Genomic DNA, 15,741 nt, shown 5'->3' with positions numbered 1-15,741 from the left:
ACATTGCCATGCCTCAGTGTTTTTTAAGTTGAATCACAAAAGTTTTGAAATATCGTGTCCTACTTTTAGAAAGTTTGGAAAGTAGTAGATGAGTATGCCCAGGTGGAGCTAGCTTGCCAAGTTTCTCTTTGAAGACCCGTTGGCTCACAATTTAGTTGCAGCGTACACATTCGCATTTGGGTTTAATTCTGTTTTGCCACAAATTTATTTGAGTTTGCAGAAAGAAGCCAGCATATTGAGATGAATTTGCCCAGGTCAGCTTGTATGTGGCAGAATTGGAGTATGAATCCCAGACTCTGTTATTTATAAAGCCTTTCCAAAGGGCAGTTTGGGACAAATTACCCTTAAAGAAACAATTTAAAAATGGATGTGAATACTCTGGTTTCTCTTCAGACCATATAAATCTTTCTCCTTTTAACTAAAAATGGATGTGACATTTAGTTTGATGGGCACTATAGAGTCCTAGGTGATCCTGAACCTTCCGTTTCTGGAGAGAAGCATGCCATTCTGTTACAGTAACAGTCATTCGTTGACACTTGTTGCGAGCATAGGAAGTCTTCATGGTGCATGTGGAGACACAGCATTCAGACTTTGTGGAGAGAGAGAGAGATTGAGTTCGGCTCTAAGCACAGCATTGACTGGTGGGAACTTAACAATCACGAAGGATAGTGTCAGTCAGTGTATAGAAGAAAGTAGGAGGCAGCATAGGAACCTGGGAGTTCTGGCCATTCCACCCTAACAGGATTTGCCCTTCTTCTTTCTTCTCTCTTCTTGTTCTGGTTCTGGGGTTTGAGCTGGGCGCTGTCCCTTAGCTTTTTTGCTCAAGGCTGGCCTTCTGCCACTCATGCCCCACCTCCACTTCTGACTTTTTCATGGTTAATTGGAGATAAGAGTCTCATGGACTGTTCTTCCAGGGCTGACTTTGAACGGTAATCTTTAGCGCTCAGCCTCCTGGGTAGTTAGGATTACAAGAGTGAGCCAGCAGTGGCCAGCTCTACCGGGATTCTTCTAGGAGACAGGACAGGGTGTTCAGAGCTGAGAAAACTGCTAAGATGGAAGGTGATGAAACAGAGAGGGAGGGGGTTCTTCCTAAATGGACTGTACAAAGATCTTGCAGTACTGTATAAGATCACAGATGGATCCGTGAGAAGTTTTGGAGATGGACTGAAGGGATTCGGCAGGAAATCTCGGTCGCATCTTAAGCAGCACAGCACATAGTGGAGTGAACAGTGCTAGGCAGTCAGCAGCATGTTCCCTTCCACCTCCAGGCTTGCCCCTTCCGTTTCCTGAAGGCTTCCAGGTCGCCACGCTGCTCTGTCCTGCGTGTAGACCCTGGTCCCTTGATTCCGGCATTCCCTGCATGACTCCGGTCCTGTGGGATGCGCAGGAGTGCTAGGTCTCCCGCGGTCTGTTGGGAGGACAGCACAGGGACCGCCCGCCCGCCCGCAGTGATCAGGTGCTCCTTGCCACCCCGGGCCCAGCAGCGCTCACGTTCTGGCCAGGCCCGTAGCCAAGGTGAGCCCCGCAGACGAGTGTGTCTGAATGAATGGCAAGGAAGTGAGAGAGGCCGGTTCCGTCAGTACCCACAAGCAGCTGGTCTGCTTCTAGGGGCCTCCGTCTGTGCTTGGGGTCCTTTGCTGACATTGGCTGCGGCATTCCCCAGCCTGTCTTCCGGGCCTCTGACTCTGCGGTAGAAACTCAAAAGAGAGCAGTGCGAGCCAAGTGAACTGGCATGTGTGAATGCATGTTGGGGCTTGCTTTTGCAACCTGCCTTTTAAAATGGCTTCAGGACATGGGAGGCATGCGGTCCTCTCTTGCCTGCCGCTACCCCTTTCCTGCCCAGACCAGGTGAGATGAATTCCCAGAAGCCGTAATGGGGTAAGGGTGGGGGGCAGGGAGGGGGCTGGGGCTATCTCTGCAGTGGGGGAGAGGGTGCTCCAGATTATTATAATTTTTTTTTCTGAAAGAGGCCACTGTCCCAGCTGCCCTCTTCCCCCCACAGCCGACAGTGAGCAGGAATGTTAAAGACTCTCACAGAGCCTCTGTTTTAGGCTTCGTTAATGGCACAAGTGGAGTATCCCCAACTCGGATATCCACAACCCCAAATGCTCCCAAATCTAAAACTTTCCAAGTGTCAACATGACATCACACACAGAATATTATATATCACAAGTCAAAATCAAAGTGCAGACAAACTGTGTAAAATTACCTTTAGACTTTAATGGGTAAGTGTATAAAGAATGAAAGTGAATTTTGTGTTTATGCTTGGATCTCACTCCCAAGTTATTACTGTGTTTATGTAGAAATTCCAAAACTGAACAAAAAGGAGTTCCAAACACCTGGGCCCATGCATTTCAGAATAAGAGGTGCTCAACTTGTATAAATACGTAGTTATACATGGTGTTGCGCTAATACGCTTCTATAGGACACAGATGAGTTCACAGAGGGGATGCTTTCCCAGAAATTACTGGAATTATTTTAGGGACTTAATAATAAGGCTGGTCTTACCCAGATTATCTAAGTCTGACTTTGTACGTGGGGTTCAGGAACTGGTCATTTTAGAAGGCTTCAGGGGATACCATTGCTCAGCCAAGATGAGAAGTACAGATGTAGAGATTATGTATAGAGCACAGGCTAGGTAGGAGGGTCAGTAGCCTTGCAGACAGTCCTCTGCCTCATCCTACTCTCCTCAGTTTTTATGACCCTCTTGTATAGGAAGAACGAGCAGGGACTAATAAGACTTTCAGATCTGTCCCTCTGCTCCCATCTAGTCTCTTGGGAGGCTGGCAGCTTGACGTTGGTACCTGTTGGGGTCACTGGGCAGCTAGTTGCAGAGTACGAGAACACACCTGCCTCATCTTGCGTCTGTTGTCCTGTCTGGGCTGTGTTCCAGCCACTCAGTAAGGTGGAAAGCCTCCGCTGAATGTTTGCATTGCTCTCTGCATGTGGGTCAGTTATCCAGCGGGACTGAGATTGCATTCCCCAGAACTTAATGCGACCCAGAGAGAAGTAAATTCCTCCAGATAATTGTTCTTTGGTGAAGATCTTTACATTTTGGTGTTTTTGCTACCTTCTCACTATTGGGCATAAGTTTGAAGTAGGGTGAGATGCGGCTTGAGATGTTTTGAAGCTGTATCACCTCCCTTTCGGGGAATCTGTTTTGGTGTGAGTAGTACCCCAGAATTTTGAGGGACCTCAGTTTCCAGTGCTGGTGTGCTAACTGTTGGTTTTCTTCTAGGTGTATGGATCCGGGTCTCAGACAAGGGCTTTCCAGTATGTCAGGTAAGGCTGTGGAATAGACTTGAACAGCTCAGTATCTACTGTATGTGTTATTTCACTCTTCTATATATACTGGTTAATATTGATTTTTAGTGTTATAATTGGAAACCTCTTGCTTTTCTCTCAAACTTAAAACTGACTAGAATGTGCCTATAAATCTACAAGTAAACATACTGGATGGTAAAAGAAAAAATATATACTAGGACATGATACAATATACAGGCCTCTGGGCATTCACACACAGTGAGGCCGGGGGAGGATATTCTTAGGAGAGAATCACATAGACACAATCGCTATGTACCTTTGACCATATAAAATAATATTTATCGAAATGAACTCCAGGAATTGGAAACAAGAGGGTTTTTTCTTTTCTTTATTTGCTGTTTTTGTTTTCATTTCCTTGTGTCTTGTTTGTCCGTCTGTGGAAGGGTAAGGAGGGGACACAGCAATGGTGGGGCATAGTCACGCGTGGTAGTGTGCTGAGCTGTAGCAGTGAGTCACCGGACGCTATGATGGAAATGAACCATACAAACTGTGGGTGGGGATGGGAGGGAAAAACTGGGAGAGAGCAAGGGAAGGAGTGACATTGTCCAAAAAGGCATGTACTCTTTATCTGACTTAGGTAACCATAATCCCTCTGTACATCAGCTTTACAACAACAACGTTTTTTAAAATCTGATGTTCATCTTAGTCACTTCTCTGACAACTGAGTTAGTCTTTTACTGCCACCTAGTGTTGTGGAGGTGAAAGAGGCCCAGTGCTGAGGGCAGCTTGTATGATCTCATTGCCAGCCAAGTTAAGAGATGAATGGATACCCTAATCACCCTTCAAGCCTGCAGATAGTGAAATCAGGTCCATTTTAAAGGTGACTTTCTCGGGAGGATGACAGAGTCTTCGTTAAGGTTATACTAGTAAGTAGTGTCCTAACATTGAACTTTGTGCTGACGCAATGCAAGAGAAAAATGTATTCTTTAGAATAGTTTCAGGTGATGCTTTTTATTTTTGTGGGTTTTTTTTTTCCTCTTTGCTTGGTTAGTTAGTTGATTTTGTTTGCAATCCTTTTAAATTTGTTTTTGTTGTTGCTCAGTACAATTGTTGACTAACTGTAGAATGTTGTGTGGATTCCAAGAAAAGAGTTACCAGTTACAAGCACTTACTGTACTGAAGTTCCACCCACCACTAACACGGCTGTTATAAATTCTATAGAAATTTCTAATCCCAGTTCATTGTAAAAACCCATTTTTATATTTTGACATCATGTACTTTTGTTCTTTAATGCAAATATTCCAGAGTGCTTGGGAATGCCATTACTGGTATCTTGGGCCCTCTTGGGGACAACAGAAGGGTTAGGTTGGCTATGGGATGCAGGTCTGGCCTGTCCTCAGTTCTGCCTCAGCCAGAGCAACCGCATGGGCTTTTACCTGATTAGACAGGGCACCTAGTAGGAGTCTCTTAGAAAAAAATAAAATAGAACTCCTAACCTTAAGAGGTTAAAACAGCAACTGCTGATTTTTCTCAATAGTAATTATAAATCCTTACATTTGGTCCAGAAGAAACAGAATAAGGAAATATATACCTTATTAAGTGATTTTTGGTGTTTTCCCCTTACCTGTTACTGTCTTGCCAAAACAAGACAAAAAGCCTATCAGGGAAATACACCAAGCCCACGTGTGACCCAGCAGGTGACCTTATTCTAGGAAGGCAGTTTTTGGGGAAGATGGCAGTTGCCTCTGCTTCAAGACTCTCCCCATTTCAAATCATGTAGCTCAGGCACCGTGTAACATGAGAAACTTCAGTCTCAGAGCACTCTTCTGCAGCAGGGCCACGTCCGTCGACAACTTCTTTCTGCCGAGTGCCATCGTTTCATAATAATGTGTTCTCATCCCATCTTCCATCACCCACTTCCTGAGGCACTGTTAATATCCTCAGGCACGCACTCACCTTGGATTTCCTAACGTCCTCAGCTCCCACATCACATGCCGTATCACAAGACTTGATGCAATTAGAGGGAGACCAGTTACCACCCTTCTTTCTCATGCAGAACTCCTTTAAATAGCTTCAGCTACTTTGTGGAGGGGTGAAGTATGAATTAAGATATATCCCAGGTCCGAGTAAGACTTGTGCTTGGTAACAGACCTGCAGGAACAGTTTGCCTCACACTTGGTTTCTGTACACACATGTACACACACAGTCTGGGCCACTGGCAGCTTGGAACGAAGGCTTACCTACTTTCTCAAGATGCGTAGCTGTGAAGTCTCTTAGGAAGCCCTCTCCACGGTGCTGCAGTGCTATCTCACTGTGGTGGTATCCAGTGACCGAGTTTCAGAGTCTGCCACACTGGTGCCAAGAATTCCCAACATACATTCTTCCAAAAACTGACCAGTTCTCCCTCCCTCCCTCCCTCCCTCCCTCCCTCCCTCCCTCCCTTCCTTCCTTCCTCCCTCTTGCTACCTCTCCCTCTCTCCCTCTCTTTCTCTCTCCCCCCTCTCCCTCCCTCCCTTCCTCCTTCCCACCATCTCTCATCCCCTCCTCTCCCTCTCTCCCTCTTGTAGTACTAGGGCTCGAACTCAGGGTCTAGGTGCTGTCCCTTAGCTTTTCACTCAAGGCTAGCACTCTACCACGTGAGCTTATGGAGAAAAGAATCTCATGCCCTTTCCTGTCCAAGCTGGCTTGGAATCAAGATCCTTAGACCTCAGCCTCCTGAGTAGCTAGAATTACAAACTCGAGCCAGCAGTTGCTGGCTGTTCTGTTCGTCTTAACGAGCTGCTAGTTTAGGAATTGATACTCTTTACTTCACAAAAGAAGAAAAAAAAAGTTGGAATCCCTGAATCCATATTCACTGTACTAAATTCCGTGTCCCCAAGAACCACAGTTGCCTTGAGAGCATGGCAGGGACCGACCAGAGGCCTAGGTGTCACCTGCATCAGCATCTGACATGACTGTCTGAATGTCCATAGTCAAATTCTGTCTCCATTCACATAACAAGGCATGCTGTATTTATTTAAAAAGTCACTTTGTCAAAATGACACTTTCAAAGGGCTCAGGTGAAACGAGTGGGTCTAAGCAATTTGGACCTTAAAAGTTGCCAGCTAGTTACATAAAAGATGCACGTCCCTTCTCCTCTCCCCACGAGGATGACTGCTCACGTCAGCGTCTTCCCACTGCATATTGACACCCCCCCCCCCCCCCCGCCGTGTCCACCTCAAGCCCTCTTGCGGTGCTACTGAATGGCAGCTTTTAATGTCTCCTTTTCAATGCGCGGCTCAGATGCCCAAGATTGCCCTGCCTACGATTTCTGCCATAATGATGAAGTGACTTTTTTTTTTCCAGTTCCTATTTCAAAAAAGAAGTCATTCGAGGTCAACAGCGATTTGCATTTGCCCTTGACATGAGAGTGAAATGTGAAGCATGTTCGTATAGAATGCCCATTTGTTGAGAAAGGAAAAGCAGAACTAATCTGTTCACTGAACGCCCCCTCCCCCCAGTTTTTTTTTTTTTTCTTCCCCCAATCCAAAGGAAGCCAAAGCCATCTGGGGTTTTCTTTGGGAAGTTGATCATGACATACAATGGCCTGCTCCTCGCTAGTAATTATGGAGGAAGAGGAGGGAGAGATTTCAAAATAGACTTCTTTTGGATCACCAGGAAAAAACAATTGAGACGTCTTCTACTAAGCGTAGCAAATGAACAGTAGACTCAGAGAAAGTTCTTATGTTTAGCAGTGAGGTGTCATTTTTACGAAGTAACTTTTTTTTAACAGAGCCACACTTTAAAGCTTCTGAAAATAAGAACCAAACTTTGGTAAGCGAAAATTTGCTTACTTACCTTCTTCACCTTCATGGCCCAGCCAATTCATGATCCATCTGAAACATCCAGGCACGCCCCCCCCCCAACAGTTCCATGTGAGGTGTTCTGGGGGTGGGTTGGGCGTTGGAGGGTAGGGAGCACTACTGGTTCTGGTTGATTTCAACACTCCGCGTGGTTTGACTTTGTCTGTGATTTGCCAGTATGGAGACTACACATACTGGACTCCATTCATTTCAGCAGATTTTATTTTATAAAATAGGCATGCTTTTGTACAGGTCAGCTAACATGGGTTCACAGTAAACCTGGGCTTTGATTGGAGACTTCGGCAAACCCCCTCTTTTTTCAGGTGTATTTTGGTTTTGACTTGGTCCAGGATTTCTGAAATGCAGAGGGGGCAAACTCCACCCCATCACCCAGCTCTCATCATCCTGTTTAATTCTCCCACCCCACCCTCCAAAGCAAATCCCAGATGTCATACGTGGTCATTTCATCCATAAACATGGTAGCATTATTCTGCACCGCCCTTAATTTCTGTACGGTTTCATTTTGGCATCCAGTTTTCCATGAGGGTGTTTGTTTTCTCCTGGGAAGCGGTGACTTTTCTTGGGGGAGGGCCAGTACCTGGTGCGGGGCGCTCAGTGCTGGCAGGCCTCTGCGGGGAGAGCCTGAGCCCCCTCCCCTTCTCTTCCAGCGATCTGGTGAACGGCCTGGTGGTGCTCATGAACAGTAATGTCAGCAGTCCTGTCAACCTGGTAAGTGCTCTCCCCTCTGCTCTCCCAGGGCAGGGTGAACAGCCCCTTTGCTTCCTTTGCCCTCGGTATGTGGAGGGCATATTTGTTTGTGGTGTACTAAGTACTCCATAAAAGCAAAACAAAGCAAAGTAAGAGACACAAAGAATACGTCTGCCAGGCACAGCGAGCCTCGTAATGAACAGTACAGAACTGCCTGTGTCTGAAGAGCCCTTGTCTGTAAAGATCAGAGCTGGAAGGCACGGCCCCCTCCTCCCTGCCTGTAGCCCCAACCATCTCCTGTTGCAGGAAGGATCCTTGGGTAGTTTTGTCCCATCTCATATCCAGATTTGAGGTTGGTGGCACTTGCTTCTGCTCAGAGCAGGTCACTGTCCTTAGCCAGTTCTTCTCAACAGGAAGTTCTTCACCTTTACCTTGAAATCTCACTTACACACCCAGTAACCTTACTTCCCCTGGGTGCCATTCCCAGCTAGTGACCTTCCTCCAAGGGTTTGCAAAGCTTGTGTCCCACCAAGTCCTCTCACCAACTGTCCCCGATTCCTGAGAGATTCTGTCGTGCCTCCTGTAAAACTTGTGTTCAGTGTGGGTCAACTGTCTATCATTCACAACACTCTGCCAACAAGAAGCACCTGCAGAGCCCTGTCACCTGTTAGGATGCTGCCAGCATTTCAGGTCGTCTTCTGCACCATACCTCCTATAGTACTTTGGGGGTCCCAGGGTGGGTAGACGGTGCTTGCCTGAAAGTTCCTGAAAGCCCATTAGTCCAAAGCCTTTTCTGTAACCGGCTGTCTCAGTGCATTTGTTTCCTCCCGAGTTGAGAGAGTGCTTCCCTGAGCTTGGACTGTCGTGGGTCCATGGGTGCCGGTGGGCTGCAGCACCAAGCCAAGCGCTCCTTGGATGCACTTTTCAAAAACCATTCCCTTAAAAGCAGGACAGAAAGGACCTTCCATTACGAGTCTCCATTCTTGTGGAGCATTTGCCCACCTGACATGCAGTAGACAAAGCCCCACTTGCGTCCACGTTCCCGTCCTCCACTTTGCCAGCCAGGCTTTCTTTGTGCTCACAGCTGGGCACCTTTCTGCTGCTCTCACCTTCTGGCTTCAGACTAACCGAGGAAATGGGGAGTGAGGAGAATGGAGAGCACAAAATGGCCCCCTTTACCGTGGTCTCTTGTGGCTGGGTGGTACAAGCAGAATAAGAAGAGCGAGAATAAGGAAGGCGAGAGGGGAATTGTCTTCCTAGCCCCCTCTCCTAGAAGCTCACTTTATACAGCTCCTGGTCCCTTTGGTTCCTCTGCCTGCTGGTATGAAAGTCATCATGGTTGCCACAGCTTTCCCTGTCAGCTTCAAGTCCTCTGTTACTGAAGCTGTTGACTCCTAGAGGGAAATACGTTGTCTTAGGACAGCCAAGTTTGTGAAACCACCCTTCATGAAAAGTAGCCCAGCTGTCACAAGGATGTTGATGCACAAGTTGTCCTGGGGCTGGGGAGTACCTTTAGTGGTAGAGTCCCTGGCTAGCAGCTGCGAGGTCTTGAGTTCAGAAACAGAAGGCGGAAAGGGAAAGTCGGCAAGTAGTATGTCTCCTTGTTAGCCTCCCTGAAGGCTGTTCGTGTGCACAGGCGGACTAGAGGACTCAGGCTAGCACTTGGCCAGGGGAATAACCATCACCTTAGAGCATTTCAGTGATTCGGGGAGCTCAGGCAAAAGTCCAGGACAGCAGCTAAGTCCAGTGGCTTTGGGGGACAGACATATTGGCCGGCATGTATTTCCCAAGATGTTCTTGTGGATTGGTAAGGGATGGCTGCTGTGGTAATTTCACTTTTAACTGAATCCCATTTCTTCCTTAGGGAAACCCCGAAGAACACACAATCCTTGAATTTGCCCAGTTAATTAAAAACCTAGTTGGTAAGTATAAGAAACCAGTTATACTTACCTGATCTGTTGATAATACTTTGACTAGAAATTGGGTAGTGAATACAAGCTAATTGAATTGGATCAGAGCAGAACATTGTGTTAGAAACACCTTGTTTTCTAGTTCTTTAATCAAGTACAGAAAGAAAAGGGGGATGCATTGGTTTGGTTCACTATTTCAGTTGCAAGTCTATGGATTGGGAGGAGGTGATCTGTTCTCTGTGTCTAACTTGGGATTGTGTTAGTTCCTCCTGCATCAGTGATGTGACTTCATGTCCAAGCACAGATCCTGTTGAGAGTAGAATTTCAGAGAGGGAGCACCACCAGCTGTGGGTTTTGTGGCTTGTCTGAAATCGTTTGTGCTTCTGGCCAGGTTGACCATGTTGGAGGTCAACGCTGCAGTATCGTCTGTGTCGAGGTAGGAGAGGTTCCTGTGGCTAGACCACAGGCCGAGAATAGGTGAGCCCGCAGTCTCACCCTCAGGTGTATATGGGGCTCTGGAAACCCTGGCTCTTGGAGGAGTCCTCTTTGAGTTGGACCTGGAAATTTGAGTTCAGGGACGCACCCGTCTGTCCTGGTTGGGGGACCAGGGACCCTTCAAAATATCTTTGACAGTTTCCATGTCTATTGGGGTCAGTATACATGACCCCAGTGAGCATGTCTGTGTACTAACAGAGGGTCTGCCTTGTAGTATTCAGATGAATGTCCCTCCCCATCCTTACAGGGTCAGTCGCCGCGTCAGCCAGCCGTAGCTATGGCACATAGGCTGTCTAGGTTTCCAGGGACTGTCACTTCTTTGGCTCAGTGGCTTTGTAGAAGGTGCTGTCACACTGTCTGCCTCCCCTCATTCACTCCACAGATGGTATTTTACTTGGTTGCACATGGTAGAATGGCACACATTCAGGCGGTCTGGAGTTCTCTTCTCACTTTCGTTGTTGTTCTTTTTGAAAACAATTCAGGTAGCAGAAGTGAAATTCAGTTTCTCTCTGAAGCCCAGGATGACCCACAGAAAAGAAAACCCGACATCAAGAAAGCGAAGCTGATGCTGGGGTGGGAGCCTGTGGTAAGTCGGGGGGGCTGATGCTGGGAGGGGGGGAGCCTGTGGTAAGTTGGGTGGGGGGGGAGGCTCGCCTGCCGCCTCCTGCACCTGTGTCCTTGGCACTGGCCCTTGCTGGGAGAATCTTGTCTCAAAAGCAAGCAGAGTGAGGCGGGGCTCTGGCATCTAGGCAGGTGTAGGGTTTTCTCCAGGCCAGTAAAAGGCTTCTTATCTCCTTCACCGGGTAGCTCAGCCTCTTATGGAGGAACACCCGGGCCTGCTGTTGTCCTGAAACCACGGGCTCAGCTCCATCTCTGAAGAAGTGCTGAGGAGGGGGGCGTCAGTGTTCACTCACAGTCACGGGCACACTTGCTGGGCTGGGCAGGGTTACAACTTGGAGAGGGACAGTCGTGGACAGTCACTCCCCATCAGCCCCAGGCAGGGCAAAGAGGAAGGTGACCTCCATGCCTTTTGGAGCTCCTACACAAAGTCAGACCCTTTGCTGGCCTGCCGGACACAGTAACAGGGCTGCCTGCCTCCCTCCCACTCGCCTCCTTCCCTGGCGGGCACTTGAGTGCTCCTCACCTCCCGGCGCCCACCCCACGGCCCATAGCGGGTCCTGTGGCTGCTGCATTCTTGTCCCCCGAAGGACTCTGTCCTTCAGACAGCAGCTCCTTAGAGAACGCTCCCCACTCCAGCTTCACTGTAAGAGCCAGCCCGCCTCACTCGCCGTCTGATAGGTCTCCTCGCTCCCTCATGACTCACCCCTGTGCACCCCACTGGCGTGTGGCTCTCTGCATCCGAAGCGGGGTGGCATTGTGCCTAGCAGCAGTCTCCTGCCACTGAGGCAGGGACGCGTTATGTAGTGGGTGAGCATGGGGCCATCTAGACATGGTCCAGTAGATACGGCTGCCTCGCCTGCAGGTGCAGTCAGAGAGGCAAGGGCAAGCCCAGGGCTCAGTTCACCTTTCAGAGATGTAAAAGGTTATCAGAGCATGGTGGTTCATGCCTGTAATCCTAGACACGAGGGAGGGAGGGAGGGAGGGAGGGAGGGAGGGAGGGAGGGAGGGAGGGAGGGAGGGAGGGAGGGAGGGAGGGAGGGAGGGAGGGAGGGAGGGAGGGAGGGAGGGAGGGAGGGAGGGAGGGAGGGAGGGAGGGAGGGAGGGAGGGAGGGAGGGAGGGAGGGAGGGAGGGAGGGAGGGAGGGAGGGAGGGAGGGAGGGAATAGTGAGAAGTGAGTAAGTAGAATCCTGCAGAGGGAGGGAATAGTGAGAAGTGAGTAAGTAGAATCCTGCAGTGCTGAACCCTGAAGGGACATGAGAGTTCAGACCAACGTTTATTCTGTCTTAGGATATTTGAGGTCTGAGGGATCTACTGGAGATCACAGAAATTCAGTGTGATATAAAAATATGATTATGCCCCAACTTAAAATCCAAGAAGCAAGTCATGTTCCTTGGGCATATTTGTTTGGTTGGTTTGGATGGATGGATTTCGCTAATACTAGAGATGGAGCTTAGAGCCTTGAGCTCGTCCAGCTTGCTTGCTTGGCTGGTGCTGTAGTGCTTGAGCTATACTTTTTATTTTGGCAATGGGGTCTCAAGGACTTTTCTGTCCAGATTTGCTTTGAGCCATAAGCCTCGCAATCTCAGCCTCCTGAGTAGCTAGGATTACAGGTGTCAGCAGCACCCAGCCGGTTCCTGTGGTTTTTGAAGGGATTTGTCTGTGGTCCCTTTGCCAGTAGAACTTGTATTCTAGATGAAATATTGTCAATCAAATTAAAATCTTGTTCACTATTAGAACTATTATTTCTACAATATGCAAGATATGCACATACAATTACTATGTCTGTTCAGAGTCTGATGTACAGAATAGGAGGTGTCTGCTGTTCACTTCTGTTCTTGAGGTAAATTTAAGTCAGAAGAAAATTTTGAGGCAGTCTGCTGTAAAGAAACACCCGCAGCCTAATTGTTCTATGCATGCCTATGCATACATATGTGTGTGTGCACATGTATGTGCTAGTTGAGTCAGTCATTCTCACCAGAGTGAGGAGATACCTCTGCCTTTTATTTGCGTTTCCCTGGTGATTATTGATGTTGAACATTCATGTACCTTTGTCCACCTCAGTGCCTTCTATAGGAAACTTGTCAAGTTGTGTCTGCGGCCCACTTGTATATTGTGTTATTTTGCTTTTGAGCTGTTTGGAGTTCCTTACATGTTCTCATTAGCCTTGTCTGATGTGTAGTTTGCGAGCGTTCTCTCCCATTCTATAGCTGTCTCTGCTACTATTGATTATTTTCTTTGCTCTACTGAAACTTCGTAGTTTGATGGAACGAATCCCCTTTGTCTATTTTGATTTTGCTTTTGTGCTTTGAGGTCTTCATTGTCCAAGCGTATTGAGGTTTAATGAGCATGACGCAAAGTATTGCCATTTGAAACATACAATTGGGTGAGTTTTGACAGTTCGACATCTGTGAAATCATTGCCACCATCAACACAGACGTCCCCTTCTCCTGACCGTTTCCTACGCCCTTGGCCGTGCCCCTCTCCAGCTTTCTCTTTCTCCTCTTCATTAGCAGCTGATGTGGCTTCTGTTTCCTGCAGCATGAAGTCCATGTTGTATTCTGTGGGGTGATGTCGTGGCCCCTCGGTGCCCTTCCGCCATTGAGAGCGCAGGTAGACCCAGCTGCCAGGAAGTGCAAAGGTCATGGGAGAAGATTGGGCTAGGGCAGATGCAGGGGACCTTTATTTGGGGGGGTAGGGGGGCCCCCGTACTGGGGCCTGAACAAGCAGCTTTTTTTTACTTTGTTTTTTGTTTATTGGTTCTTTGCTGCTATGAAGGTTTGAACTCAGGGCCTCATATTCTCACTCTGCTTGCTCGTTCACTTGACTGGTACTCCACCAACTCTTTTGCTGGTTCGTTGGAGATGGAATCTTATAGGATGTTCTCTCCTGAACTTCAGTCCTCTACGCTCCGCCCCGCCCTGCCCAGCTCTGAAAGCAGATTGTAAGGATCTCTCTTCTACAGAGCAGGCCTCAGTGTGCTCTTGACCAGCGTGTGGCTTTATGGATATCCCCAGAGAGGGACCGCCTGACCACGAGCCAGCGCTTTCTGGATGCCATCCTGTTTCTTTCAGACACCCTTGGCCTTCATGTGATGCCATCTCTTTCACTGTCTCTCCCACAGGTCCCGCTGGAGGAAGGGCTGAACAAAGCAATCCACTACTTCCGGAAAGAACTGGAGTACCAGGCAAACAATCAGTACATTCCCAAGCCAAAGCCTGCCAGAATAAAGAAAGGCCGGACGCGCCACAACTGAGCCCCACTGAGGACACGAGACTCCATTTTTTTACACTTGACGAGATGTATTTTTGTTTTTTTAGGTTTTTTTGTTTTTGTTTTTGTTTTAATTTTGTTTTGTCTTTTTAAAGAAAGACTTAAACAGGTGTCATGAAGAACCAACTGGAATTTCATTCTGAAGCTTGCTTTACAGACGTGGATGTGCCTAAAATTCCCCTCAAAAAACCTACAGCCTTTTGCCTTGCACTTTTCAAATCTGTCTTTTTATTGTAAAATAGCCTAGATGCATCTCTGTGTATTTTCCGGTTTTTTATCTTGCTGTGAGCGCATACGTTGTGACTGTCGTTGACAGTTTTATTTACTGGTTTCTTTGCGAAGCTGAAAAGGAACGTTAAATGGGACAAAAAATAATGCCGATTTTATTTATAAAAGTGGGTACTTATAAATGAGATGTTATACTATGCATAAAGAATAAGAAGAAAAAAAAACTAGCAGTATTGTCAGGTGGGCGGAGCACTGGCATTTATTTGGGGACAAGTACAAGAATTCTGTCGGAGAGCTTTATGTTTCTTTCTTAAAATCAGAATTTTTTCCAAGGTCTAGTTTTTAGTTGCGAACTTGACTTTGAAATACTTGTGTTGATTACTATGATCAAGGATATTGAAATCACTACTGTATTGTGCTGCATTTTCAGGGGGTGGGGAGACAAAATTAACGTATTCTTGGTTAACCATGGTTAAATATGCTATTTTAATAAAATATTGAAACTCACCAGTGCTGGGCGCTTTCCATGTCAAAGGCTGGCTTTCTGCTTTGCATATTACACGGTTGGATTGATGCCCGGCATAGCGGCTCAACCCTGTAATCCTAGCTACCTGGGAGGCAGTGATTGAGAGACCTGGGCCGAAAGAAGTTTGCGAGACTCCATCTCAGCCAGTGGCTGGGTAGAGTGGTACAGGTCTGTTGTCTCAGCTTATGGGGGAAGCACAGCGACTGCGTGCAGTGGCGTGTGCCCATCCCCCCCAGCAACATGGGGAAGCACTCGTAGGACGATTACCTTAAAAATGACTAACACAGAAAGGGGCTAGAGGCATGGCTCGTGTGATCGAGACCTATCAAATAAGCCAGAGGCCCCGGTTCAGTCCCCAGGGCCACCCAAAGAAACAAGCACACAAGAACAGACATTGTTTGATTCGCAGGAAACTGCAAAATTAAGCTTGAAAGAAAATTCAAAAACCATTCGGGTTTATGTAGCCTGTAATTGGATACGCGGATGTGGAAAACACCAGTGCTACTTGTACCAGATCTGTGCGTGTGACACAGGCTGTCTTAACCTGAAGTGCTGGGAATCAGGTGTCATCCCGAGTTCGCTTCTGTAGATTTGGGGGTATCTGGGTAGGTTTTATTGCCTGAGCATTCCTAAGCCCAAAATCTGAAGGACTCTGAAATCTGAAACTTGAAGTGTGTCAGCATACGGATCTTTCAGGTTTCAAATTTTGGGATTAGGGATGGGTATTCAATTCATAGTCACTGCTTTGTGAAGTTCTTAGATTTTACCTACCATCATTGTTGTGCCTTTTAGCAACTTTGTCTTGTAGGGAAAGATTTGCAAATGAAACTCATTCTGTGACAGTTTGAAGCCCTTTCATTTCCATCCAGAGCTCTTT

The 15,741-nt window shown here is 47.4% G+C and overlaps 1 protein-coding gene across 2 annotated transcripts in view; it reads left to right on the top strand.

Moving 5' to 3' along the window:
- Window positions 1–14,845, top strand: part of Uxs1 (UDP-glucuronate decarboxylase 1) — a 79,604-nt gene extending 64,759 nt beyond the window's left edge. For both annotated transcript variants that reach the window (XM_048352481.1, XM_048352482.1), the window contains exons 11-15: window positions 3,239–3,282; window positions 7,775–7,835; window positions 9,679–9,736; window positions 10,702–10,805; window positions 13,962–14,845. In XM_048352481.1, the coding sequence (XP_048208438.1) occupies window positions 3,239–3,282; window positions 7,775–7,835; window positions 9,679–9,736; window positions 10,702–10,805; window positions 13,962–14,093 (399 nt within the window). In that variant the 3' untranslated portion in view covers window positions 14,094–14,845. The remainder of the gene's footprint in view (window positions 1–3,238; window positions 3,283–7,774; window positions 7,836–9,678; window positions 9,737–10,701; window positions 10,806–13,961) is intronic.
- Window positions 14,846–15,741: the final 896 nt, after the last annotated feature.

Source organism: Perognathus longimembris, chromosome 8 (genome assembly GCF_023159225.1).
Source record: "Perognathus longimembris pacificus isolate PPM17 chromosome 8, ASM2315922v1, whole genome shotgun sequence".
NCBI classification, from domain to species: Eukaryota; Metazoa; Chordata; class Mammalia; order Rodentia; family Heteromyidae; genus Perognathus; species Perognathus longimembris.
The sequence above is the reverse complement of the archived record's forward strand: the minus strand, read 5'-3'. Positions and strand labels throughout refer to the sequence as shown.